Source organism: Podarcis bocagei (assembly GCF_964188305.1).
Source record: "Podarcis bocagei genome assembly, chromosome: 2".
Taxonomy (NCBI): Eukaryota; Metazoa; Chordata; class Lepidosauria; order Squamata; family Lacertidae; genus Podarcis; species Podarcis bocagei.
Window position 1 is genome coordinate 101,744,707 of NC_138126.1, and position 27,679 is coordinate 101,772,385.

The 27,679-nt window shown below is 46.3% G+C and overlaps 3 protein-coding genes and 1 long non-coding RNA gene across 6 annotated transcripts; 3 read left to right on the top strand and 1 right to left on the bottom strand.

Moving 5' to 3' along the window:
• Window positions 1-159: 159 nt before the first annotated feature.
• Window positions 160-5,726, top strand: LOC308582062 (methyltransferase-like 26 B). Of its 2 annotated transcripts, none has more exons than XM_081184890.1 (7): window positions 160-280; window positions 1,573-1,832; window positions 3,095-3,254; window positions 3,338-3,397; window positions 3,984-4,051; window positions 4,372-4,450; window positions 4,648-5,726. In XM_081184890.1, the coding sequence occupies exons 2-7, from the start codon at window positions 1,639-1,641 to the stop codon at window positions 4,699-4,701; spliced, it is 615 nt and encodes a 204-aa protein (XP_081041016.1). In that variant the 5' UTR covers window positions 160-280; window positions 1,573-1,638; the 3' UTR covers window positions 4,702-5,726. The 2 variants fall into 2 exon arrangements, with proteins under 2 accessions (XP_081041016.1, XP_081041015.1); XM_081184889.1 differs by lacking the exon at window positions 160-280 and adding an exon at window positions 1,330-1,411.
• Window positions 4,991-17,796, bottom strand: HGS (hepatocyte growth factor-regulated tyrosine kinase substrate). Its single transcript, XM_081184901.1, has 21 exons — window positions 17,669-17,796; window positions 15,743-15,827; window positions 14,481-14,556; window positions 13,948-14,040; window positions 13,471-13,594; window positions 12,937-12,989; window positions 11,639-11,707; window positions 11,359-11,483; window positions 10,737-10,815; window positions 10,542-10,640; window positions 9,877-9,972; window positions 9,545-9,583; window positions 9,296-9,439; window positions 8,713-8,926; window positions 7,927-8,099; window positions 7,641-7,781; window positions 7,346-7,523; window positions 7,094-7,227; window positions 6,359-6,469; window positions 6,063-6,158; window positions 4,991-5,839 (listed from the first exon to the last, which is right to left on the bottom strand). Exons 1-21 carry the CDS (start codon window positions 17,703-17,705, stop codon window positions 5,726-5,728), a joined length of 2,280 nt encoding a protein of 759 aa, XP_081041027.1. The 5' UTR covers window positions 17,706-17,796; the 3' UTR covers window positions 4,991-5,725.
• ARL16 (ARF like GTPase 16) lies at window positions 17,745-27,016 on the top strand (the record flags this gene model as incomplete). Of its 2 annotated transcripts, XM_081184880.1 has the most annotated exons (5): window positions 17,745-18,015; window positions 18,771-18,829; window positions 25,791-25,904; window positions 26,262-26,377; window positions 26,632-27,016. In XM_081184880.1, 5 exons carry the CDS (start codon window positions 17,745-17,747, stop codon window positions 26,798-26,800), a joined length of 729 nt encoding a protein of 242 aa, XP_081041006.1. In that variant the 3' UTR covers window positions 26,801-27,016. The 2 variants fall into 2 exon arrangements, with proteins under 2 accessions (XP_081041006.1, XP_081041007.1); XM_081184881.1 differs by lacking the exon at window positions 25,791-25,904.
• LOC308582077 lies at window positions 18,839-25,127 on the top strand. Its single transcript, XR_014005476.1, has 2 exons — window positions 18,839-19,732; window positions 24,892-25,127. It is a non-coding gene; the product is annotated as an uncharacterized lncRNA (long non-coding RNA).
• Window positions 27,017-27,679: the final 663 nt, after the last annotated feature.

A 27,679-nucleotide genomic window follows, 5' to 3' on the forward strand; every position in this document is an offset into this window, starting at 1 on the left:
GCGGCCCGCCGTGCATCTCTGTGGTTGACGGAGGTGACGTTCGGGCCGCTTCCCACCCTTACACAATGCCGCGCTAGGGATGAAGACTCTATGGCAGGCGTTGCTGCGCGCGGCGGCGGCGGCCGACGTGTTTGTTAGCAACGGCGGAAGTCGCGCGGGATTTGGGAGCGTGTATTCTTTGCGCGGGAAGAGGAAGGCGCGTTTGGAGCTTGCGGAATGGAGGCGGTGTAAACTGGGTGTCAAATGGTGTTCCCGGAACGTGCCACTAAGCTCTTTAGAGGTGGTTGTTTGATTCGTTTTAGCAAGGAGACCGGTGGGATTCAAAAGCTGGGAAGGCATAATTTGATATTGCCAAGTGCACATACTAACAGCATGGCGCTGGGACCTCTGACAATTAAAATTCGGCCTAGCAAATCACAGGGTTTGTTTACAAAGCTGATAATTAAGCTAAGGCTGCAGCCTTGAAACACTTGGGAGCGAGCCCTATTGGATTAATTGGGACCTAATCCTGAGTAAACAATAATTTCCAAAAAGATTTTGGTGATGTACAGAATTAGTCCTGACTAATTTTTTGTAATTTGATATATACCAGCGTGCTGGATATTTACAGAACACAAAGATGTACAGTCTAACTTGGCTTGGATCCAGAATTAGCTTTGTGTTTCACCCAGTCTGCCTTCTTGAAACAAAGGGCTTTTTGTGTGGGAGAGATGCAGAGACAAGGATTTGCATTAGTTTGATTTTAGCCAATGCTGATAAGAACTGAAAGTTTTAAGAGACTTGCCCATCAGACACCACAAATGAAGAACTCGGTGGGGAAAGCTCCCAAAGAATGCTGCACACCAGAAGCCCCATAGCAGAGCTCATCCTGCCCCCTGAAGGCTTTATCAGTATTATCAACAAAGTGCCTTTTTGTATTGTTTTTAAATGCCTGCTAAAACCTTTTTTCTTTAGACGAGCATGTATTAATGTGATCCTTCACAATAAAATGAAGTTGTACTTTTTAGTTTCAGCAGTTCCATTTCTTGACCTCTTATACAGTGAGTGATGGTCGCAAGTCTCAGCACTGTTGATTTAGAACACATTCCTGATTCAGGAGTATTGCAGCCAGCCTTGTACCGATAGCTGGCACTGATCTTAATAACCCACAAAACAAACTCCTAGACAAAAGTGATCTTGTATAGTAATGCTAGTAAAGTTATGTATTACTGTATTGCATTTGCATATAAAGAAAATCTAACAAAAAATCCAACAGAAACAAGATCCCAAAGACAACATGTTTCTGAATAAAAACAACAGGATTCTGTGACCCCTTAAAAGGCAACCATCTTATTGCAGCATGATGAGTATTTGATCAGCCTACTTTGTAGAATAGATCATCAGGTGTATGAAGCAGACACGCAGCTCAGAGGTCTGTACAAAATATCCCAGTGAAAACATTGTGTTGAATCTTGCAGCAGGATTGTCTGAGCTGCAGGTGCAAGGGCAACACGTGCCTTTCCTGCTGTAGCCAAGTGCATCTTAGTGTAATCTCCTTTGCTTTAATAAATCTAGCTTAAGGCATCATTGTAGGGCTGGAGATATCAGAAAGCAAACAGAAAACCTGGGAGAAGAGAACAAAGCCTATCAACAGAAAAGATGCTAGTTTCACCGATGGCTGAGAGAAACAAGGAAACCATCCTCGAGGTGCTGGCTGACTATGTGGATGATACAAGCTCAGCTTTTGGGCTTGAACTGGGATCTGGCACAGGACAGCATGTGGTGCACTTTGCCCAGGCCTTGCCCACGGTCATCTGGCAACCCTCAGAGATCAGCCCAGCTTCTCAACAGAGGTACACTGGGGCCTGTGGTGACAGCAAGGGATGGGTGTTATAGTAGTGTGTGGACCATGCTTTCCCTTGACCCCAGCAGAATGTTGGCACAAAATCTGCACTAAAAAGAACTGGCTCTTAGTCCTTGTTTATAGTCAGCCAAAAGAGACTGTCAAAAACCATACGGCAGCTTGTGTTCAGTTGCCTGGAAATGCCTTTCCAAGAGATAGCTAGACTGTTCTGCACTGGACAGATCCTAGCTGTGCATATATTCTTGGTAAAAAAGAAATGCTTGCGGCTGAAGCAGTAGCGGCATGTGTACATTTAAACAGAATAATGAGAACTTATTGATGGCAACCTGTCTTGGACTATAGAATAATCTGGCAATAAAACAGTATTTGCCAAGGTAGATGCATTTTTTAAAAACTTGGTTTTAATACCTGGTGTTGCTTTGACTGCTTAGCCTGGGTCTGTGGATTGTGGGTAGATTAAAATTATCATGGTTAATGTGCACTAGATTACAGTATGAGAAATAAGGATATATTTTTTTGAATTGTGGTATGACAAACATGAACAAACGGTTGGCGAACATCCACGGGGTTTTCCAGACGTTCCTTCATTACATTTTATTGTTAGCTATTCCTGCAGTTTACAATTTGCAAAACATGCACAAGGGTGAGGATAAAATTGGAACAGCATTTCGTAGGTGGCATCTTGGCCTGTGCAAAAATCATCTGGCGCAAACAGCTTAAGTTAACAGATGGAGTAAAGAGGGTGTTGTGTGGGGTATTCCTTTTCAAATGGCAATAACATTTCTAATAGTCATTGCTCACCAAGACGTGTTGGGAGGGATGAGGACAAAAACTGAAGGGCATAAAATGGCATGGGAGATTGTGCCAGTGTGCTGTATTGCTTGTCGCTAGCGTCACATACACATGTGATTTGAGTGCCTGTGTCATTTACGCTGACCATAATTCACAGAGCAGTCACATCTGAAATCTTAGCTGTCACTTGGAAAAATCATAAAAATGTGTCCACCCTTTTAACTTGGAAAATCAATGTTGGATGCATGTATCATACCCTTGTCTAGCCTTTCTCTGGTTCAGAGAAAGACGTTACATACATTTCCCACTAGCATCCCACTATATTGCCTGACTGTATTTCAAACCCAGTGCTGCTTTTGTTGTGGGGCCAGAGGGAAGGAAACTGGAGAAAGTAATTCTCCCCATTTTTTTATTATGGCTTTACACACAAAAGTAAGAATCTTCCATCTTTTCCCACAGCATCTCTGCTTACATCCAAGCCACCAAGGTGACCAATGTCCGAGAACCCCTTGCCATAGATGTAACACAGCCATGGGACCAGTGGGCTGGCTTGAGTCAAGGCTGTTGTGACTTCATCATTATTATTAACCTGCTGCACATGACTGATCAAGGCCTGGAGGTATGACAAAGCACTTAGGCCAATATTATGGAAACTGACCTCTGCAAAGGATCTTATTCAACAGATAACCTTTTGCGTTACAGGGAATGTTTAAAGGCATAGGACAACTGCTGAAACCTGGAGGCATTTGCTTGGCCTACGGGGTGAGTATAGGAAAACCATCCATTACAGCTTAAGCTCAGTGGGAAGGCAATCACAGGCAAAGTCCGGTTTGCCAGGATTCCCCATCTGACCTGCAAGGTCATATTTCATTACATCTAGGTATGGGTGGGGCTTGCTAGAAGTCTTGATTTGTGCAGCTCTCAAAATGCCTGACCACCAGCTCGTTGTTGAGAGCCTTTGAATTGATCACTCTCCCTCCACATCAGCCAATAGGAAGGCCGAGTGCTTCTGCTTATTGCTTTGCTCGGATGCGTAAGAGTTTTGTGCACCCAAGCCCAGCTCTAAGCAGTATCCACCACCACCAACTTGATGGAAAAGGAGAACCTCAAGGTTGGAAAGCAGCTCATATTTTGATCCAGTTCTGCCACAAGATTTCTTGCTCTTCCGCAAACGTGCTCATGAGTCTTACAGCACAACGCCTCCTCAGAAGTAAATCCTGCTGAATTCAATGGGGCTTGCTCAGGGGTCACTGATGTTAGGCTTGTTGCCTTCATTCTAGACCTTTGCCCTAAGAGCCCCATAGAATGCTGGCCCGGTGTTAATTCCCACTCTGCTTCCACTCCACAGCCCTTCGCCGTTAATGGGATCATCCTCCCAGAGTGCAATGTGCAACTGGATAACATGCTCCAGGCCAGGTATGTTGAGTTGAAGGACAGGATTCCATCTCTAGTCTCCCTTGTGGTGACCACCAAGGGCCTAGTGAGATCAAGGCGGGGTGGGGGAAGGCTACTTGGAAAGCTCCCATTGATTTATTTCCTCACTATTTACTTGTTGTGTAATAGCATGGAAGATGGACAACAGGGCAAGATTGTGTTAGGTGATGAAGATGAGCTATAGGCAGAGACCGTGTTTAGCCTTTGGCCTACTGTTTCTTCTTCCTTGGGAAAGGCTCTAAGGATTTTGTTGTGACGAGGCCATGTTCTACTTTTAACACATTTTGTTTTTAAAATGGCAGAAATCCTGAGTGGGGACTGAGAGACGTGGAGGAGCTTCGTCAACTGGCAAACACTAATGCACTTCGGCTCGAGCGCATGGTAAGAGGCTGAGGTCAGCCTACAACGTTGTAGGGGACAATGAAATAGAACTGCAGAAACCACAACCACCATTTCCCACTCTTGCTCTTTTGCTTCCTGGGAATGGGGATCCCACCAGTTCTGCAGTTTCTCCCATAGGCTTCCATTTTGCTCATCCTCCCTCATGCAATGACTCAGTGCCTATTTTTCTTCCTCAGCTGGAGATGCCTGAATACACCAAATGTTTGATCTTTCGGCGGAGGGAGTTATGATCTCTGGCTACGGAAAAGTCAAAGGAGGACTGCCCTATTTATATGGATGGGTGCAGAAATTAAATTAAGAAAAAGAAATGGATGCTTCTGCAGCTTATTTGGGGGAGGGGGGGAATAACGCTTTCAGAATGGCTTTAGGAAATTCTGTTCTCTGTGCTGCCCCAGGATGACGAATGCCTCCTGTACCCCCTTCTAAGACCTTGCATACACCAGTGGTTACAACCCACCAACTAGTTCTGCAGAGACAGAAACTTTTAACCCAAGGCCTATGAGGAAGCACAGACTGAAAAAAGTTTTAAATACTTTATTGTCACTGGTTCCATTCTGTCTACACCAGCACTAAACACAAGAGATGAGTCTTCAAAAGCAGCGAGCATAAGTAGGGCAGAGGAAGGGGAGAAGAAACGCAGGCCTGGAGCAGGCTGCGTTCAATGTCGTGGGTTCTCCAAAGGGACTGAGAAGAGACATGGAGGGCTGTGAGATCATGGAGGGGGGTGTTGGAGGTGAAGGCCACTTGATTGGCAAGATGCAACCATAGAATGTACTAAAGGGGAGGTGGGGAGAAGGATGTAGGCCCAGATCATGCTGTGGGCTGGGCCCATTTACTCTGGCTTTGGAGCATGCTTAAATGCAGTTTCCAATGAGAAGAGCAGCTCTCCAACCTGTAACGGCGCACATAGGAGGCACTCCTTGAGAATTCTGCTCTGCTACCCAGCCAACACAAAGCTAGGAGGATCAGGTAGTGGGCTACTCTCTCTCCACAGCCAAGGAACAGTGTATAAGGTTATTTGAGCACAGGTGTCTCTCGCTCCTCCCAGAAGGCTCACTTAGTGAGGGATGGAGGGGGAGGTACAGGTAGCCAACAGGAAACTACCTAGGACAGCGGGGGCTCAGCTCTCCGTTCCCCAGGGTGGGGATGGCGCAAGGTAATAGCAATGGTGTAGCGAGTACAGCAGTGACCAACAGATGGTAGTGTTACAATGTCTTAGAAACCCACCCCTCCCTTTCCTCATAAGCCAAGAGATTAGTCAAAGGAGATCAGCTGAGCCTCTCCACTGCCGCCTTGTGCCTGTTGCACCTGGACTGGAGCCTGCTGAGGAGGCTGCTGCTGCTGCTGAGGTCCTCCAGGAGGTGCCATCTGTAAGGAGGCAAACAGGGAAGCGACTTAGGAGGTCTTGTTTAAAAAGGCATCCTCCTCCCCCATTTAAAGCTACTGTAGTAATGGTCCTCCAACCCATGGATTGGCACAGAGGCTAAAAAGCCAAACAATGTTGAGCTGAAGCAATTCAGGGCATCAGCCTAACATAAAATGAAGAAGTCGCCAAAACAGTTGCCCCCAAAGTGGCTGGTCAAAGACTCACCTGCTGATACATAGGCTGCTGTCCTGACAGGTAAGGCTGCTGGGGTGGCAGGTTACTCAAACCCTGTTCCTGGCCAGGGAGGGTTGACATGAGGTTCTAGCAGGAAAAGAAGAGGGCATAAGACTTTCCGCCAATCCACATGGCTCCATTCATAACAGGAGGCAGCCTGGAGCTTAGGGGTGGCTTTGCTGCCTCTATGCACATGTAAGAATTCCCCTTCAGTCCTGTCCACCTGCTGCCCTCACACCCGACACTGGTAAAGGTCCACAGTGGAACAGTTTCAAGGAGTCTCTCACCTGCATATTGTAGGGCTGGTAGCCCATGGAGACCGACTGATTGCCCATGTAACCCTGCGGCGCTTGTGTCATGGCTGGGATCGCCTGGGTCTGGGAGGGGGCAGCTGCGTTCTGAAAGGTTAAGGAGGCAGGAATGGGTAAGAAGTCTAGACAAACTTCAACACACAAGCAAGAACACACAGGGAGAAACTTTTGCTACTTGCAAGCTGGCAAAGACTATATTCCACTCTTCCTCCAAGGAGGTCAAGGTGGCATTTACAGTCCTCTCCACTTTATTCACATAGGTGCTATAGGTAAGGCGGAGAGCTTGCTACTTGCACTATGCTTGATGGCTATGGGAAGACTTGAACCTAGACTTCCCAGGTCCAAATCCAAATGCTTGAACCACAACAAACATAATGCGATGAACTGGACTGTAGTCCATTGAAGCTGATGCAATGATTATTATTTTTTTGTCTTTTATGTTGCCACAGGGCTCCATTATTTTTGCTGCAACAGACTTACCTTGGCTACCCTTCCGAAAATGGTTTAAAATAGGTGCTTCAGCTTCATAATAACAGAAGCATCACCGCTAGAATGATTCGAACTTGGATCTTCTCCGTCCTAGTCAAACACTAATGACATCACCACACTGGCTAGAACTCTCCCTCCACTTTCACAACAGCACATATAACCTGCTGGGATTTAATCCCCCGATTTGGAACAGAGGAAATTTGGGCTGTGGGTCAAACTTGCCTGGTAGCCTTGGGTAGGTGTAGGTTGGTAGGAAGAATAGGCAGGATTCGTGGTGGGCACAGCCTGCCCTTGCGGAGCTGCCTGGGCATTATTAGTGCTTGCTGAGTACATGTAGGTGCTCACCATGTTGGGATCTGAAATACAGATGAAATATGAGAAAAGGACAGCCTTCCTAGACCAGGCCAGCTAGCCCAGTATCCCGTTTCAGGTGCTTTCAGCTAACACATTCCCCCTCCATCTTATTGCTCTTACCTGTTCCTGCCACAGGCATTGCAGTGTACGGTCCGGTGCTGCCCTGGGCAGGCTGGCTCATGTACACTGTGTGCATAGGTGAGCCCTCCACAGAGCCTGCTGGGCTGAAGGTGCCTGGGAAGCTTGTGGGGCCTGATGGCTGGTAGATCACCCCGCCAGCAGGAGGCATGGCCTGCAGCTACAGAGACAGGAAGCAGGTTAAGAGAGGGACGGCGACTTGGCTGATTTATTTGCAAAGAGAACAGCCACGGAAGGGAAGAGGAGGAGGGATTCTCGGCCTCTCCACCCGTCATACCTGAGCATACGGCAAGGAGAAAGCAGGCATCTGGGCCCGCATTTGGATCGTTTGCTTCTGCTGCTCCAGCCGCAACTGGCGCTCCTTCTCTTGCTCCTGAAGGCGCTGGATCGCCAACTGCCGTTGCATCTCCAGGTATTCCTACAAGTTGGAGAAGCACATGGGATGCGTTACAACACGGGAGCCATGGGGCTTCATGCTTTACTAGGCTGCACCGCTTGCAAACCATTTTGCGGAGGGCAGGTGTACCTTTTGTACCGGACACACTTGGCACCGGCCACCTCACCTGTTTCTTCTGCCGCATAATCTCAAGCTTCTGGGCTAGCTGGATCTGGCGCTGGCGCTCGGCCTCCTCGGCAGCACGGCGCAGCTTCTCCCTGTGTTCCTCCCGCAGAGCGTTCAGGGCTCCCCGCGCATCCCGGATCTGGGCAAGTTTATCTTGAAGTCCTTCATAGTACACTGGGCGGGGGGAAGGGGTGAAAAAAGGCATAGTCAGAAGCCCCACCTCCATGAGATCCACAGGAGGCATAGCACTGAGGTCCAGTGCCGAGGGCCTTCTGGCGGTTCCTCGCTGTGAGAAGCCAAGTTACAGGGAACCAGGCAGAGGGCCTTCTCGGTAGTGGTGCCCGCCCTGTGGAACGCCCTCCCACCAGATGTCAAAGAGAAAAACAACTACCAGACTTTTAGAAGACATCTGAAGGCAGCCCTGTTTAGGGAAGCCTTTAATGTTTAATAGTTATTTTATTTTAGTGTTCTGTTGGAAGCCACCCAGAGTGGCTGGGAAAACCCAGCCAGATGGGCTGGGTATACAATAAATATTATATTATAGCTCTCACCTCAAGGAAAGCAGGGCAGACTCCTCAGCGTGGGCCAAAGGCATCACGCCATCTTCCCTTCCTTCCCACCCCAATGCTAAAAAGTGGAAAGGAAGCCCCAGTGCCCATTTTGGTTCAACGCAAGGAAGTCAATTAACCGCCTATGATTTAACAGGGAGAGAGGCGATCCCAACCGTGCTACAAGCTCCTCCCACAGGTCACTGCCCACATTAAGGGCCAGGGCCCTGGGAACTTACTGCGGCGCTCATCCAACTGGTTCAGCAGCTCCAGGAGCTGAGGGTGCATGCTGTTGATGGACTGGAAGAGTGAGAGCACGGCGGAGTCATTGGTGATGCTCCGGCCCCGCAGGTGGTTGCTCTTCATGCGGTTGACGAAGGTGGTGACGGCGTTCTGCAGAGCCTTCAGGAACTGGTCGTGGCTCTCGTCTGTCTCACCGTTTTGGTATTGCTGCTGGGGAGACCATCAGAGAGAGATGGGGAGACCATTAACTGGAAGCCGCAACTCCAACTAAGTTAAAGCTCAACGGAGTTCATTTTTCAATGTGGCTTCAGCTGCCTTGAGTTACCCCTGTCCTGTTTCCCTGCAAGGCGATGCATCTCCTGTAAAAACCTTAAACCTCCAGACTGTTCAAATGCAGCACAGAAAGCTTGCTGCACTCCGTGCCTGGCCTCCTTTAATCTCACATTGGAGAAAGAAACAGCAGTTGCTCACCAGCTGGCAACCATTTCAGGAAAAACCAAACAAACCCAGTGGCTGAGCCTAATTCTGCCTTACTGTGGAGCATCCTAAGAGCACACAGAAAGGGAAGGCTGCTCTTACCTCCACCACACTGAGCGGGGCAGGCTGGACCTCGGTGTTCTGGGTTGCTGGCTCCCCCATGGATAGCGGGGCGGAAGGGGTGGGGCTCTTGCGCACCTCCTCCTGCTTCTTCTCCCAGTAGTTGCGGTTCAGGTACCGAGCCAACTGCAAGGAGATGTTGGGAAACAGGAAGCAAGCTGGTTGTCACTAGCCAGGGTGCCGCTGATACCAGCAAACTACAAAATGGCATATGGGGATGGGGGGTCTTACCTCAGGGTCAATGTCCTCGGCCAGAGGTGCAGAGGAGTTCTGAAATAAGACACATATTACAGGATTAACCACCCATGCAAAGATGAGTACCCCCACTGCCTCCCCTTCCCTTAGGAGATCAAGCTTGAAACACTGCCTGTTTCAAGCTTCAAGGCATGAGGGGACTTGTGAGCAGGAGCTGCTGAAGCAAGGTGACAGGAAAAGCCAACACCCATTCTCTTCCTCTCCCATGGACTTGGCTGGACTTACCAAAGAACCACAGAATGTTCATGACATGGGAGAAGTGTCTAAATAGCAATAGGGGAAATCTCTCCAGGCGGGTGGGCACTTACCACAGGTGAGGAATAGAGGTTGTTGACTGGTGGAGCCGATGAGGTGACTGGTGTCGGCTCAGCCTTGGGGTATGTGGAATACGTGCTTTTCTGTCTCTGCAGAGGTAAAGCAAGAGGGAGAACGATATAGGAATGCTTCATCGATTCCTGAACTTGCACAGCAAGCCAGGAACCACTTTTGCAGTCGGCCAGCAAGCCAGAAGTTGATCGGGAATAAAGCATGAAGCATGCCTCCTGACAGTTACCAGCCACGTCTGGGCATCTCAGAATGGCACAAATAAGTGTGCAGTTAGTGATGAAATTAAGATTCACCCAGAATCAGCATGGTCTTTATCTGCTCTTAATTAGACAACAAAATGGGAAAGTTAGTGCAGCATTTTAATTAACATAACGTGTATGTTTTCCGGAATCGCTTCTGGTAGTTACAAACACCCGATTGGCAAAGTACCCAACAATTAAAATGCCTCATTTTGGCGGGGGGGGGGGGGGGAGACGACATCAGCACAAGTTTCCCATATTTGAGGACTAGGCTGTTGCAGGGAAAGGAGTTTATGCAGAACACTGAGCTACCTAAGCTCTTTGGGCGCTACAAGGCAGTCAACCCTGCGGGGTACCTCCGAGTGTTAATGTCACAGGAATCCCCCCCTAATTCTCAAGACACAAACCATCCTTTCCTTCTCCTCTGCCTCTGACTGGGAGAGTGCAATGGCCAGCTGCAGCTCCTCCTCCTCCTGCAGGGCAGTTTCATCACGCTTGGGAGGCAGCTGAGGGCAGAAGAAACAGCAGTCACTGTAACCCGGATGAAGAGGTGATGGGTGAAGCTGGAGCCCCATCCCTTGCCATCACAGCCAAGTGCTCACCTGGGACTGCTGGGAAAGAGGGCTGGTCAGGTACTCAGGAGGAAGCTCCGTGGTTGCAGTTCCTTTCCCTTCTGCTTTCCTGTGTATACAGAGAAGCCAGGATCATGACCACAGCTCAACTGCAATCTGGTGGTCGGCCAGGGGTTTGGGGGGAAGAGAGGACCACTCAACACCTGCTATATTGTAGCATCTGTTAATCTGCAATAAGCCAATTAGCTCTTTCTCTTTAAGTTGCAACTTGCCACACTACAGTGGAACCTTGGTTCTCGAACTTAATCCGTTCGACTCCTGAAACAGTTTGAAAACCAAGGCACAGCTTCCTATTGGCTGCAGGTGCTTCCTGCACTCAAGCGGAAGCTGTGTTGGACGTTCGGCTTCTGAAAAACATTCGAAAACCAGAATACTTACTTCCGAGTTTTCGGCATTCGGGAGCCAAAACGTACGAGTACCAAGGCATTCAAGAACCAAGGTACGACTGTATTCAGTTTACTGTTAGAAGTATAAGAACTCTCTCCCTCCAGAGTATGCACATGTAGAAAGAAAGGCTGCCAAAAAACCCCTCATTCTTCCCCAATCTTTCTGTGCCAATGACCCTCTTCATTAGCTGAGCTCCGATACTTACTTGTTGAGATGCTCGTAGCAGGGCTCACACACTCGCACCTCCTTCTCTATGCCAAACTTGGGAATGGTGGAATACTTGGAGGAGCACTTCCCGCAGAAAATCTGCCCACATGCCCGGCAGTGGTGCTGCGAACACAGGGAGAGGTCAAGAATAGAAGCCCACTAGAATTTAAATCTCCCGGCCACCACCACCTCTTGCTGCCATTATAACATGGCTCTGTGTCATGTCAGCTGCCACAGGAAAGGAGCTCCAGGTCGGGACAGGGAGCTGCACCACTCACCTTACGAGTCACCACCCCAAACTGGACTCTGCACCGGTGACACTCCTCCGCGTCCACCCAGTCTGGGGCCTGCCGCACAGAAACAAAGCAAGTATTGGGTAACAAAAAGGCCGTCACAAAGCCTTGAAGTGATCCTAAGAACCCGAAAAAAGCACCCCCAAGAGCAGCAGTATTTGAGGAGGAATCCCAGATAGAGAAAATGCATGTGTAACATAAAGAGGCAGTAAAAACCAAATAGATGGTTCTCTTCCCGAACTGGAATGCTGGCCATTCTTGGGATACTCTTGTCAGTGATCCATGCTCTGATAGCCTCACAGTTAAGACTACTGCAATGCATTCTATGTGGAGCTGCCCTAGAAGATGGTTAGGAGGTTGCAGATAGTGTAGAATGCCGCTGCTTGTTTACTGAATGAGATGCAAAGACAGAGTCACATTACATCAATTTTCTGTGATCTGCACCAGCTAGCTATTTGATTCCAAGTCTACTTCAAGGTATTAATATTGGCTTATATTACACTAAATGACTTGGGACCCAAGTATATGTTTGAGTTCTTCACTCATTGTGTGCCACTTGCAAGCTAATATCTGTGGAAGGGGCCCTTCTTGTGGTTCCACCCGAGTAGTGCTTGGTATTTAGGGTGTGGTTGTGTGAGAGACCCGTGTGAGGGCCTTCTCAGTTGTGGCACCCTCCATGTGGAATTCCGCTGCCTCTGGAGATCTACCAGGTGTCCTTCGTACTTCAGTTACATAGGTTGCTCAAAATGCACCATGGCAGTATATGTCCTGGGGCAAAATCCTTAAAAAAAGCTCAGCAACTTCAATTCTAAAAAAAAGCTCAACAATTCTGGTCGGCCCTCGTGCATGTTCACTTCATCAAATCTGGCCCTCTTTGAAAAATAAGTTTGGGCACCCCTGGGTTATGAGCGATCTGATTCCGTAACAATCTATTAGAAGTATTTACTTTCTGCTGTTGCTTTTAATGTTGGCTTTAGTTCTGCACATTTTTTTACCTTTTGTGAACCACCCTGGGATGCTGTTGTGAAGAACATTATAAAAAAGAGATAAGCAAGTAAGTAACACAATTAGCTTCTCTTACTTCCCACAGCCCACAATGTACAAATCGAATGGGATACTTTCTATTTTTGCTATCACCCACCCCCAGGGAGCTGGATTTTCACTGGAAGCTGATTCAGCCCAAACTCAGCAACAGAAGTATCAAGACTGATTATAATTACCACAAAAAAGTCCAAATCATTTCCATATGTGAGGCGTGCCCCTTTCCCAACTGGGACACTCACCCTTTCCGCTGCAAACATGGCATCGCTCTCCTTGAATTCTGGGAAAACATGACCTGCAGGAAGATCAACAATGTCACTTCAACCACTGGCACCTGCTGGTACTTGGGATGGGGGCACCAAGTGACAGACCAGAGAAGCTGTGTACAAATGCACACAAGCCATTCACCTGCTCACCACGTTCCTTTTTCCTACCAAAGAAAACATGACATCCCCACAAAGGTACTGAAGGGATGAGGCTAGAGCGACTGGCATAGATTGGCCTTCCAGAATTCAGTCCAACAGACCACCTGACCCATAGTCCAACATACCATATTATCACAAGTGTCAAAGGTCACAGGAATTCTTCTCGGCTATGGAAGCTACTGTGTTCCGTTACGGCTTATACCTAAGACACTGACATGCTACAAGGAAGGTGATCATTGCTGTTTCTTAAAACAAATGCAACAGTGTGCTTTCTCCAGATCCCCAACTCAACATACTCCGTCTTCCTCCCATCCCACCCCCCTCTTCACAGCACAGGTCACTCATCCTTACCTTCAACCTTCATGATCTGGTAAGTGTCCTGCACCACCTTGTACTTGGGTTCATTGCGGAAGGCATGAGCCCATGCCTGGATCAAGTACAGGATCTTGTTGCGAACATTGGCTTCAACTTGTCTCTGTAAAAATGTGCAAAGCCAGGATCAGGCAATATGCCCAATGGAAACGAACCCACAATCTTCCAAGGGAACAGCGTAAGCGCAATTTAACTGGGAAATGACACTTGGAGCAATGCCCCTTGCCATCTAGTATCAGAAACCCAACCTCAGTTGTTCTCTTTGCTCACTACCTGTATATTCATCTTCTACTAGGGGTGGGAAGGACAGAAAGAGTGGTTTTCCTTGTAAATTTCCTCCTGCTGGAAAGGAACTCCATGTTTGGACTATGAGGGTGCTTCACTGTTTATAAATTTGGATTTCTTTTTCTTTAAACAGCTGTTTACGGAGAGGAGAAACAGCTAAAAAGCTCCTACCTTCAGCAATTCCTTCAACTCCTCCATGGTCTGTTTGTTAGCCACTTCATCGTGAACTGTTTGACCACAGTTCTTTACCACAGATTCCAAGACCTACAAGGAAAATATATTCATGAGCATGCACTGCCCCTGACCAAATATCCAAAGAGGTGCCCTGCTGGATCAGGCCAAAGGCCTGTCTAGTCAAGTATCCTGTTTTCCCCAGTAGCCAACCAGATGTCCATGGAAATACCACCAGCAACCAATACAAATGCAACAGCCCTTTCCCACTGTTTTCCCCCAGAGGACTGATATTGAGAGGCATACCGCCTCTGGTATTGGAGGCACTGCTAGCTTTATCCTCCAGGAATCGGTCTAATCCCCTTTTAATGTTGCCCTAGTTAAAAGTAATTAGCAGCAGAAGTTCTGGTCCTCCTTTGAACAAAAAGTGGGCTGGCTGCACATCTCTCTCGCAAGGTTAGGGAAAGAAAGCTTCTCTCATTGACCTGGGAGAGTGAATACACCCTGAGGAAGTTGTGTTCACTTTAGCTTACCTCTAGTGCATAGAGAGCCACATGTGGATTCTTGTCGTTGACTTTCTTCTTTATTGCACCAACAGCATATTTAGCCCTGGACAACAAAATGTGAAGAATAACAACTCAGTCTAACGGCAGCATACAAGGACCCGTTGTCATTCTGAAGCCACCCCAAAATCCCTGCTCTCATGAAATATAATAGCAGCGCTTATAATGGAAGAGGAAAAAGTGTCAAATGTGTCAAGATTCGAAGCTAAATTATTAGACTAATCTATAACTGTTCCATTTACCAATCAAAATCAGTGATGTGTGAGGCAGTGAATATCTTGCACGTCTGTGAGTTTACTACGTAATGCGGAAACTGCTGTGTGATGAAATAATATGCTTCATTTTCTTAAGTATCAGTAGTTGTAGAAAACACTTGGAAATACATGCAGTGCCTTCTCTACCTATTCTTTTCTACAGATACCTTCCTTGTCAAATATTTTCAGACAATTTTGTTATGAAAACAGAACACACAGAACCAAGCCAATATAAGCAAACATAATTGTCACATAATTATTATTATTTTCCTTTTGCACAAGAGCTGGAACTTCTTTGTTGACAGCATGTCTCTAGTTTCACAGGACAAGAAACCCGCAATACAATTTCCTCATCTCCTTCAGCAGAGGACATATATCTAGAAGAACAGATCTCGTATGGATCTCGTAACAGTTGTTCTGTTAATAAATACACTAATAAATACACTGGGATGAGATGGAATTTTAATATCCAAAAAGACTGACATTAATAGATGACTTAATTGACTATCCTGAAAATCCATTTTTCTGAAGAAAATTTACAGCTACTCAGAAGATATACCTTCCAGACACTAAGCTGAACCAATGCTCACACCAGTACAACACGACAGTGCTCAGCAACACCAAGTCCTTCTCAGTAAACAATGACAGCAGCCAAATTGTTGGGGGCCACCAGAAATCACCTGGTGGGGGGGGTCCACACATGGCCCACATGTTATTTACCTCTGCATTAGTTTCATAGACACAGAGCATGCCATAGTAGCAACAATGTTGGCTTTGGATGTGGAAACCCCCAGGTTCAAATTTTTGCTCACCCTTGAGGCTCAAAGGATGAACCTGGGCAACCACAAATACTCAACTTACTCTACCGCAAAGGGCAGTTGCGAGGTTAAAATGTGGGACAGCTCAGTGTCCTAAACCTATCAATAAACCTTGATGCTTATGGAGTGAAGAAAGATTGATGCAGGCATCAGCACTTACTGGGTGTCACCCTGACGAATCATATCGCAAATCTGGAGGATGGACTCCCAGTCTGTCTCCAGCAGCAGCTGACTGGTAGCTTTATCTGAAATACATTGAAATAACCATTAACCATTCAGGTCAAATGCTAATATAGTTATTTGCTTTGGGAGTCTGTTGGACAAATAAGCCATACTTGGTATTTGTTGGTAGAGTACACCAGAAATTTGAGAACCTAGAGCATTTTGTTTTGTGACCTACTGTTCACCTAACAGTATCTTGCAAAATATCTTACATGTCTATACTTGGCATCAGCCCTTTGTATGTGGATTGTAATTTTATTGAGTAATTTCAGTTGCATGGAATGGATGATGAGTGGGATTGGGTGAGTGGTTGTATGAATGATGTGCATTATTTCGGTTGAAATTTTATGTTGTACTGTATTGTCTTGTAACATTCTCTGACTTTATAATTGATATTATGTTTATGATGTAGAAATGGATATTGTTTATGAATTTGTTTTGTTTATATATAAATCATTTTATATCGTTTTTATTTTAATTATTGTGTTTCTAATTTTATTTTTATCTATTGTAAACTGTTGAGATTTTCATATAGTTTGCAATCTGTAAATGGAAACAACTGTTGTTGCTGCTAAATGGTGGCCCCTTACGAAGAGCATTTCTAACCCCCAATAGCACAGTCAATATTAATTGCAGAGCACACTTGCTGTCTAGTGACCCCGCCCATGTCCAACGCTACCATCCACAAAGCCTAATTATTTGCAACTGCATCTGTGCATTTTCATCCTCTCACTTAATTGTCAAACATTTTACTGTAAGCTTCTTTGACTTTTTTCTCTTTCTTTTGCTTATGTTACTCTAAAGTTCAATGTTCATGGACAGCACTATATAAAAATTGGCACTGGAGCTCATAATCTAATGACAATTGTGTGCCCATCCCCCATCCCCCTTTTCTTGTTTTCTGGTAAGCAATGTTATTGCCACCCCCACAACAGCTGACACATTTCAAACTCCTTCCCCATGTGACATCTGCCCCAAATGCACCACTGTGTGCTCTCTTGACTCAGTCAGCTGAGAGTTCTGTTCTTGCCCTGTCACTTCCTGGATTGTTAGTCACCTTGCAGAGCCTGATTTTAGTAATAGTGGTGAGATCAGAAGTGTTGTACTGTAAAAACATAAAGCTTTTCATTTCCCAAAAGACTGTTAACTTTTCCCCAGAATTCAAAAAGGGCCAGATTAGTCAGTTTAAACAAACACCACAGCTCTGATCCAGTGATAACCCCTTCATTCGTCACTGAATATGTGTTTTTGTGTATGTGTGTGACTTGTTTATTTTTCTAAGGCTTGTATCCAATGCTATTTGTTTTCAGAGCTTTCTGAACGTGGCTTAGATCCAATGCACCCACACTGAGTAGGGCGAACACTGGTTCAAACCCCAAACGCCCATTTTCGAGATCAAAGGGCAGCAGAAGGAATGTTGTCACCCTGTCTGTGTCTGGCAGAGGAAGTCGGTTACAGCTGCTAGGCCCAAACACGGTTTTGTTTTTACGTTGGGAGCTTCAATCTGGGCGTATTTTGGGGCGACCATAGTGAATACCCATAGGGAAATTAATAGGGGCGGGAGGAGGAGGATGGGCAGCGAACAGAGAAGCAGCTTTCAGGGGGAAAAACCCTATTTGGCTTCCAGTTTAATGGGAGCTGATGAAAAAGGGAGTTCCTCCGCGGAGGAGTTCCTCCGCGGAGGAGCTCCGGGCTTCGACGTTCCCCACAGGAGAAGAAGCAGCGCAGCATCGGGCGAAGGCGCGAGGGGAGCGAAGGTGGGGAGAGGAAGGGGAAGGGTCAGAACATAACACCCCACCCAGGTATTTGGGGTCACAGGTCAAGGGGGCAGGTCGCTGCCGGGACTCCCTCCCGCGCCCAGTACCTAGAAGCCGCTCGAAGGTGCCGCCGCCTCGCCCCATGGCGATCCCCGTCCAAGAGCAGGTAGCACCGACCGCTGGATGTGGTTCGCCTCGGAAACCCGCTTCCGCAGCCTAGGCCCCGCTTCCGGCTTCCGCGGAGCGCCGAGGCGGGACTTCCGGCGGCAGCCATTTGGCGATTGGCGGACGTGGCGACCGGAGCGGCTTGTCGGTCCAGGAACGGATGGGTTCGTGGCGGGGAGGAAGCGGCCGCCTCTGGTTGCTATGGTGATGGCCAGCGGCGGCGGCTCCACTTACTTGCTTCTGGGGGGTTCGGGCGCGGGCAAGACCCTGCTGGTGAAGCGGCTGCAGAATATCCCCTCGTGGCTGGGAGGAGGGCCAGGGCTGGGGCTGCGGGGGCCGGGCAGAGAAGGCAGAGGAGGAAGGGGGAGGCTGCCTAGGGTGGAAAGGGGTGGTGGGTGAGCTGCATCTCTTTGGCCTGTGTGATGTAGTGGTTAAGAGCAGTGGACTTGTAATCTGGTGAACCGGGTTCACTTCCCCGCTCCTCCACATGCAGCTGCTGGCTGACCTTGGGCTAGTCACACTTCCACTCACCTCACAGTGTTTGTTGTGGGGGAGGAAGGGAAAGGAGATTGTTAGCCGCTTTGAGACTCCTCGGGGTAGTGATAAAGCGGGATATCAAATCCAAACTCTTCTTCTTCTTCTTGTGCCCCTCTTGCTGGTCATCCATGCCTGCCTGGCAGTGCGAGTAGGCACGAGTTTGGGCAAAAGCCGTGGAGGGAGGGAGAGGGGGAGGAGATAGTTCCTGGTGACACAAAGTTAAGTGTGATGGGAGGATGGCTTCATGACAACAGACCCTTCCCGTGAGGGCTGCTATATTTTGAAAAGCAAAACTTTTCTGACTTCCACTTTTAACTATGGATCACTACAACTCTAACAATGAAAAAAGGAGGACGTGCCCTGGGAAAAGAGGACATATGTCAACCCCACTCCAATCCTCTCTCCTGGGGGTTGAGGGAAACCCTTGCACTTGTTTGGGCTCTGTGCTGTGTTGTACCGAACCTTTTTCCATTCCAATCCCACCACTTTCCTTAACAGTCTCTGCACAGCTGAGCTCCAAAGATGGCGCCAAAGACCTTGGGGAGCCGCCAGCTACTCTGCCTACGGTATGGCCTTTCTTGTCTTTGGTTTGGTTCTTGTGGCTCAGCAGATGGGGCTCAGCTGTAGAGCATGTGCTCTGCAAGCAGAAGGTGCCAGCAGGTTTGCTCCTGAACATCTTGTTCACAGGATCTTGAGTAGCATCAGTAGGAAAGAACCACTGTCAGCCCGAGTAAATATTGCCCAGCTAGCCCACCAAGAGTATGACTTGGCATAAAGCAGCTTCTTGTGTTCCAATTGGTACAGGATGTTGTGGTACCCAGATTAGAGATGATTTACTGCTCCTCACAGGAAGACATGGCAAAATCTTTGACAGAAGCAAATTGTGGTAAAGATAAGGGCATTGCTGTGGTCACACTAGCTAATGTTTTACACTTCTGTCGTCAATGAAATCAAACTTCATTGAGCAAATTTCATCAGTGAAATTGAACACTGTATATACAGATTGGTTTATTTCAGAGTGGTTTTTGCTTGTGTGATAATGGCTGGTAGGTGGCTCTCAGGGAGTGGTTGTTCTAAAGCAGGCCCCAACCTCTTCCTATAGTTTCTGCTGTGATTACCTTTGTTGCATTTTGTCACTCTTCTTGGTACAAAGGATACACTTCTTATATAGCTTGTATAGCTTACACATGGCTGTGTGTTGTAGTCGGCTTACAGTTCGTTGCACACTACATAACTATTAACACGTTACCCTGTCCCCAGCCTCCTGCAAGTATTAATATTGCTCCAAATATTTTCAAAATAAGCTTGGAGAAGCTCAGCAACTTTGGGAAAAGAAGCAATTGTACACAAGGAGAGGACATAGTTCAGTGGTATGTATAAGGCAAGACCACATTCAGCATTTTGGGGTTTCTGGGCAACACACCATCAATAAAAACAACCAAGAAACTTTTAGTGCTCTTAAGACACTGGTTATGTTCAGTTTCGGTTTCAGTTTCTGTTAATTGGTTCTCGTGGGAAACTTGCAGATTCTAGCTTCACCAATTAACTCAAGCTGGTGTCAATTTACTCTTGGCAGAAAGCCCAGGTCTGCTTGACCTAGAAACTACTCACTCTGATTGGTTAACGAGCAGCACTCAACTCTGTTATCTAGGGATTGCTAGCACAGTTTGGTGTGAGGTGTGTTAGGAGTTAGAAGTGCTGTGTATGGTTATGAGAGAGAGAAAGAGGATTTATTTTGCTTTTATTTGTATGCAGAAACTCTGCTGGTTTTATTTTTCCTTTTAATAAATCCTGTAAATAGTTATTCTGAGTCTAGCTGACTAGTCATTACTGCCGCAACTAGCTTCTTCGCTGTGCAGGAAAACTCTGCTACGTTTGGGCTAAAGCCAATAGGGCTATGCCTGACACTTCAAAGTTCCATGAGGTTATGGGCATTGTGCTGCCAGCCTGAGTTGTGGTGGTGTCAGCATCAACGGCGTTGGTTCCAGTAGTTCCAGAGGTTGTTGTTCCTGGCTGGTTCCTGACCGTGGTGAGCTGGTGACGCAGCGGACTCAAGGACAACAGCTGCAGCGTGTGAGTGCTGGGTGCTGTGGTTCCTGTTTTCTCTCTCGGTGGTCGTGAGTAGCTGGTTCCGGGTTCCAGGGACATCGCTCTCAAGATGACCTCACAACCAGTTCAGATGGCTTTTGAGCGTCTGAATGACTCCAATTACTTGCTGTGGTCGGAACGCATGCAGGCAGTGCTGCAGAGGGATCGTCTCTGGCAAGTGGTGAGTAAGTTTCCTACGAAGCCTGATGATGAAGACCTCGATAAAGACCAAAGAGCAAGGGCCACAATTGTCTTGGGGCTGGAAGATTCCCAGTTGCCGTATGTGAGGGGAATCAAGACAGCTAGAGGTGTGTGGCAAGCACTTAAAGAACTCCATGTGCGTGAGACAGCGGTTTCCAAGCTGTTCATTCGCAAGGCATTGTACAAGGCAATGTTACAGCCTGGGGTTACAATGCAGGAACACCTACACAGTTTGCAGTTAAAGTTTTCTGCGCTACAGGAAAGAGACTGTGCATTAGACCAGCAGGAGAAGGTGGCTATTATTTTGAGTTCTCTCCCGGAAAGCTGGGACAATTTAGTTTTGTCTCTAGAAGGCATACCGGAGCCTGATTTATCAGTCAGTTACGTTACTGGGCGTTTGATTGAAGAATGGCAGAAGAGGCAAGAAAGGTCGGTGGCTGCAGAGGCTTCTACAGGTGGACGGTTTGGAGGGAGTTCTCATGCCGTGCCAGAGGTGGAGCAAGAGCAGCGTACCGGTGAGGAGTCAGCGTTTGCTGTTAGGCGTTGTTTCCGATGTGGGTCTTCAGCGCATCTAAAACGACAATGTCCGGAGTTGGTCAAGTCTCAGTGGCCGGTGCAGGAGCAGAGACGAGATCAGCAGCAGCAGCAGCAGCGTAAAAAGAACTTCTTCAAACAAAAACAGTCGGCTCAGCTGGTGACCGGCGAGGTCAAGATTGCTGATGAGAAACAAGCGGTCTGGGTGGTCGATTCGGGAGCGTCTCGCCACATCGTAAATTCAGATGAATTGTTTGTTTCCAAGAACTCAGCACAGCGCAGCCAGGTGGCTCTAGCAGACGGAAGTACATCCGAAGTGATTTCGGGGGGTGCAGTTTTTGTTCCTTGTCTTCGTGAGTGCCTGCAAAATGTACTTTGTGTGCCGTCATTAAGGAGCAATCTGATGTCTGTAGATTGTTTGCTAAAAGCTGGGTTTAAAGTGCATTTTGAAGGAGACAGTTGCATTATTAAGAAGGCTGGTGAGATTTTAGGCACTGCTAAGTCAGAGGGAGGCTTGTTTTGGCTTAAAGCAGGATCTCAAGTTGCAGCAGTAGTCAGTAAATCTCAGCCTGCAGTGAATAACAAAGCTATACATGACAACTGTGTGCACTTATTGCATAGGAAAATGGGGCATGCTTGCTGGAAAAGTGTACTAAAAATGTCTGAATTGGCTGATGGGGGTAATTTAAAGAGTTGTAACAAGTACCTTGATTGTAATGTGTGTAAAAAGGTTAAAACCCACAGAGTCTCTTACCCCAGAAGTGACAGAGTTAGTGAGTCACCGCTACAGCTGGTTCACATGGACGTAATTGGTCCATTTGCTGTAAGCAGGGGTGGATCGCGTTTTTCATTAACAATTGTGGATGACGCTACGCGTTATTCTTGGGTTTTTCCCATGAAGAATAAGGGTGACGTGTTCACTAAGTTTAAAGGCTGGGTGGCATCTGTGGAAAGATTTCTGTCCACTAAACTCAAAAGGATTCAGACGGACAGAGGTGGCGAATTTATGTCAAATGCCTTTAAAGATTGGTTACAAAAGCGTGGCATTGGGCATAGAAAAACGAACGTTTTTTCCCCAGAGGAGAATGGCGTTGCAGAGCGAAAAAACAGATCTTTACAAGATATGATGTTTGCCATGCTTGATGATGCTGATTTGCCCATGTCTTATTGGGGGGAGAGCATGCTCACCGCGTGTTATCTCCAAAATAGGCTCTTTCATCAAACAATAGGTACAACCCCGTACTTTAAATTGTTTCAGAAAAAACCTAAAATTGACCATTTGCATGTGTTTGGATCAAAAGCCTGGGTATTAATTCCGAAACAAATGAGAAAGAAGGGAGATCCTAAGACCAAACAGTTAGTGTTTGTGGGTTACCAGGAGCTGGGAAAAGGTTTCCGCTTTGCTGAAGGGACGAATGGCATTGTGATCTCCAGGAATGCCAGTTTTTGTGAACATAGTGGCTGGGAGAGACTACATGCCAATACTGAGGTTTGGTTTGAACCTTCCCAGGAGCTTCATGACTCTGAAAGTAGACACAGAGAGTCAGAGTCTGAGGGGGAGGAAAGTTCAGATAAGAGCTCTCAAGAAAATGGAGTTAGCCAGAGCCCAGTTGCTAAGCAACAAAAGAGAGGTCGTAGTTCTGAGGAGAAAAGTGGGTCAGAAGAAAAATTTTCTCCCAGAAGATCTAAAAGACAAAACAAAGGAGTGCCTCCAGTGCGTTTTTCCCCAGATACTGCAAATGTGTTTAGTGTAAGTGCAGAACCCAAGAGTTTTCAGGAGGTGTTAAAGTTACCAAAAGAGGAGGCAGAGCTCTGGAAACAGGCAATGGAGGAAGAGATGTCCTCATTGAATGAGCACAAGGTTTTTACACCAGTAGCAGCGCCTGAGGGGGCAAAGATTGTAGGCTGCAGGTGGGTGTACAAACTTAAACCTCTGGTGACAGGAGAGTACAAATACAAAGCTCGTTTAGTTGCTCAAGGATATTCTCAGAGGCCTGGAAAAGATTATGACGAAACTTTTTCCCCTACTGCTAAGGGGGACAGTGTAAGGCTGATTTTAACGCTTGGAGCAAAGAGAAAACTCCTGTTAAACCATTTTGATATTCAGACTGCATATTTACATGCATCAATATCAGAAGACCTGTATCTAGCCGAACCGCCTGGTTATGAGACAGGTTCCAATAGAGTGTTGAAATTAAACAAAGCTCTATACGGTCTCAAACAGGCTGCAAGATCTTGGAACAGATGTTTCCATGAGGCCTTAGTGTCATTTGGTTTCAAACAGAGTACAGCTGACAATTGTGTTTATGTACGTGGTACAGGCAGTGATCAAGAATTTTGTCTGATTTATGTAGATGATGTATTGTATGCCTGTAAAACAGATAAACAAACTAAAAGGTTTGCCAAGCAATTGTCCAGTAAGTTCAAAGTGAAGGACTTAGGCCCGGTTAGGACATATCTAGGGTTGGAAGTGTGCTGGGCCCAAGATGGCAGCTGCCTAATTAGTCAGCAGAACAAAGTTAAACAACTACTGACTACATACAGGATGCAGGATTGCAAAGGGGCAGCGGTGCCTATGGATCCAGGTTTCATAAAAACACTTCACATAGATGAGAGTCCTGAATTTGAACATCCTGATGTATATCATTCTGTAATTGGAAGTTTATTGTATATAGCACAGTGGTCCAGACCTGATATTAGCTATGCAGTAGGCATATTAAGTAGATTGGTCTCAAAACCCACACTAAATGCCTGGAAAGGGGTAAAACAAGTTCTGAGGTATCTGAAACAGACAATTGGCTATATGTTACAATTAAATTCTTCAGAGGATGAAATGTTGAGTTGCTACTGTGATAGTGACTGGGGAAATTTGCCGGATAGAAAATCTGTCACAGGACTAGTCATAATGGTCGGTGGAGCTTTAATCAGCTGGCGGTCACGCAAGCAAGACGTTGTAAGTGTGTCATCAACGGAATCAGAGTATGCCGCATTGAGTGAATTGTGCAACGAGGTGATTTATTTCAAGCATTTGTTGGCAGATTTAAATGTAAATTGTGGAGAACCAGTACAAGTTTACATTGATAATCAAGCTTGTATAACATTAAGTAAAACAGAGGGTTTCAAATCGCGTTCCAAACATATCTCTGTAAAATACCAAAATGTACGTTGCTGTGTACAAGACAATGTAATCACCTGTACTTATGTGTCAAGTGAAGAAAATGTAGCAGATGTGTTAACTAAACCATTGGCAAAGATAAAGAACAAGCGAATGTGCAAGGGTTTAGGTTTGCTGGAAAAATGATCTCCTACATAGGTGTATTTGGAGTTAATTGTTCAGCAGAATCTGTGAGGGGGTGTTCAGTTTCGGTTTCAGTTTCTGTTAATTGGTTCTCGTGGGAAACTTGCAGATTCTAGCTTCACCAATTAACTCAAGCTGGTGTCAATTTACTCTTGGCAGAAAGCCCAGGTCTGCTTGACCTAGAAACTACTCACTCTGATTGGTTAACGAGCAGCACTCAACTCTGTTATCTAGGGATTGCTAGCACAGTTTGGTGTGAGGTGTGTTAGGAGTTAGAAGTGCTGTGTATGGTTATGAGAGAGAGAAAGAGGATTTATTTTGCTTTTATTTGTATGCAGAAACTCTGCTGGTTTTATTTTTCCTTTTAATAAATCCTGTAAATAGTTATTCTGAGTCTAGCTGACTAGTCATTACTGCCGCAACTAGCTTCTTCGCTGTGCAGGAAAACTCTGCTACGTTTGGGCTAAAGCCAGTAGGGCTATGCCTGACACTTCAAAGTTCCATGAGGTTAAAACTATTGAAACTATTAAGCACAGTGGTTTTGATCACACAGACATTCCTAGAGCCCTCTGCCCAGATGAGTCATGTAAATACAGTGGTACCTCAGGTTACATATGCTTCAGGTTACAGACTCCGCTAACCCAGAAATAATGCTTCAGGTTAAGAACTATGCTTCAGCATAAGAACAGAAATCGTGCTCTGGTGGCGTGTCGGCAGCAGGAGGCCCCATTAGCTAAACTGGTCTTCAGGTTAAGAACAGTTTCAGGTTAAGTACGGACCTCCAGAACGAATTAAGTACTTAACCTGAGGTACCACTGTAAACTAAACCTCAAACCAAATTAGTTTGTTTTAAAACAACACTTTGACCAACTCTCTGTGATGTAGCTAAAGGGTAGCTTCACCATTCTCTATACCAGTACTCCCTGGGAACACTGTTATTTCACACCCCACAGCTCTTAGGTTACCTACACAAAATGACACTTTTACAGTCTGCATTAGTCCACAACAGGCTGCTTGATCCATGAGATATGTACAGTGTGATCCCATAAATGTCTACTGAGAAGCAAATCCCACTGAATTCAGTGGGACTTGCTGCCAGTAGAAGACTTCAAACCTATGCACGTATTTGGGAGTAAGACACATTGAGTTCTTTAACTTCCAACTAAGTATGCACAGGATTGCACTGTCATTTTAAGGCAGCAGTAGTTTGTTTTGAGAACTGTAACTGTATCTCCAGCTTATCGGGCTTTTTGAGTGCATGGAAGAGCTCCAATCAGATTCTTCCAGTGCCAAGAGTTGAGTCATACTTGACAGAAGTACCTGGACCAATCCCTTTGCCTGTGTTGTGAATAACAGCTCAGTTACCCACCAGCGTACAAGTCTAATTGGTGGTTGTCCCTTTGCAGGTTGGCACAAACCTCACTGACCTTCAAATCCGAAAGAAAATCACAATTCGTGAACTGGGAGGATGCATGGGCCCCATCTGGTCCAGTTATTACAGTGACTGTTGCTGCGTCCTGGTAAGGGGAATCTGTCCACTCCTGTGGCTGTTTGCTGCTCTTAATTACTCACTTTCATTAAAAATGAAAGCATAGGGTCTGAAGGGCCTGGAACATCAGCACGTCCTACACCTGCTCCTTGGCAGCCCTATTCCACTTAGAAAAAATAACTCCACTTAGAAAAAATAACTCAAATTTCTAGAAAATCTTGCTCTGACCAGAGAATAACTAGGCAGTTTGTATGCTGCAGCACCTCAGTAGTTCATGCATATTTCCAAATTCTTCTGGCTATGCTGTATTGGAAAACTCCGGAACTTTAGTTTTTCACTTTGGAGCTCCCTTTGAATCATTCTCTTTTTCTTTCTGTCTCTTCTGCAGTACATGATTGATGCTGCTAAGCCTACGCAAATCTCCTCATCCTGCATTCAGCTTCTGTCACTTCTTTCTGCTGAGCAGCTAGCATCGGTTCCTGTACTCATCATTTTCAACAAGATGTAAGCGATATTTAACTTTAATCTCTGTGCAGGGGACTCTGGAAGAGGGGGAGCAGAATTTGATGGGCTTCAGTGACTATTAGTAGCCAATGAGAAGGCAGTGGGATGATGACAGTTATCAGAATGGGGATATTTTAATTTTCAGTTGATTTGCAACCTGCTCACAATGTTCCACTGCAGGGCTTTTTATTGGAAAGTTCAGCAGGCAGTAAAAAGAGTGTTACTACTGTTTTCTCTCTCTACTTGGACTTTAGTGACCTACCCTGCTATATGTCCCTTGTGGAGATGAAGTCATTGTTCCGAATCCAGGATATCATTGCCTGTGCCAAGCAGCCCATCACTGTTGTAGAGACCAGTGCGCGTGATGGCAATGGCTTATCCAATGTGATGCAGTGGTTTCATTCTACAACCCAATGTGATTGAAGCTGGAGATTGCTCTCACCTCAGGTACCTTGGTTGGACATGGAACAACAGAAAGAGAGCTAGGCAACAGTCCTAGTCTTATCACTTAGGAAGCGGCAGCTAGCAAAATTTATAGCCAGCAAAACTTAATAGTTCCCTGCAGGCAGTGGAAACAACATTGCTGCTATGGACTTTGGATGTAGTTTGAACCCAAAAGTAAATATTTTCCTATTTAAATCATTCAGTACATTGCCTCTTCTGTTTTGCATGTGCTACTAGGCTGCTGGAAGAGAATGCTTCTATGGAAGGGGAGGACAAACTACATGTCTGTCTCATCCATTTATTTTAATTAAGGTCTTAATTTCTCACAGTCCAAGTTCCCATGGCGTCTGTGCCAGTTCTCAAATTCCTTCTGTGGCTTAGAGCCTCTTTGCAGGATTCTTTGTTCATGCAATGAATGCAGAGTTGTTAACAAAGGATCCTAAAGGTACCTCTTGGTTTCAGGGATAATGTAACTTTTACCCAATATAATATAGAATAAATTTCTCCCTTCAGGTATTCACACAACAGCAGTTGCAACTGGCCTGTGGAATGTGGTTGTGTGTCGAAGGCACCTATTTGATTATATGTGGCATGAAACTTACCTTCTGCCATATCCTTTTGTGACATTATTAAGCTGCATATCATTCTCACTAACCATTGTCGTTTACACCAAACCCCATGTCCTTTGCTTCATCTGCTACAATGGCAAGATCTTTGATTAACAGAATGGTGAAAAGGCAAAGGATCCATTTGTCCATCCATCCTGTACATTAGTGAAGAAGCGACTTGCTTGGACTAATTTTCTGTGCCGAGCCCTGCCTCCTTTTGCCCAGAATCAATCACAGACTTTGGGCCATG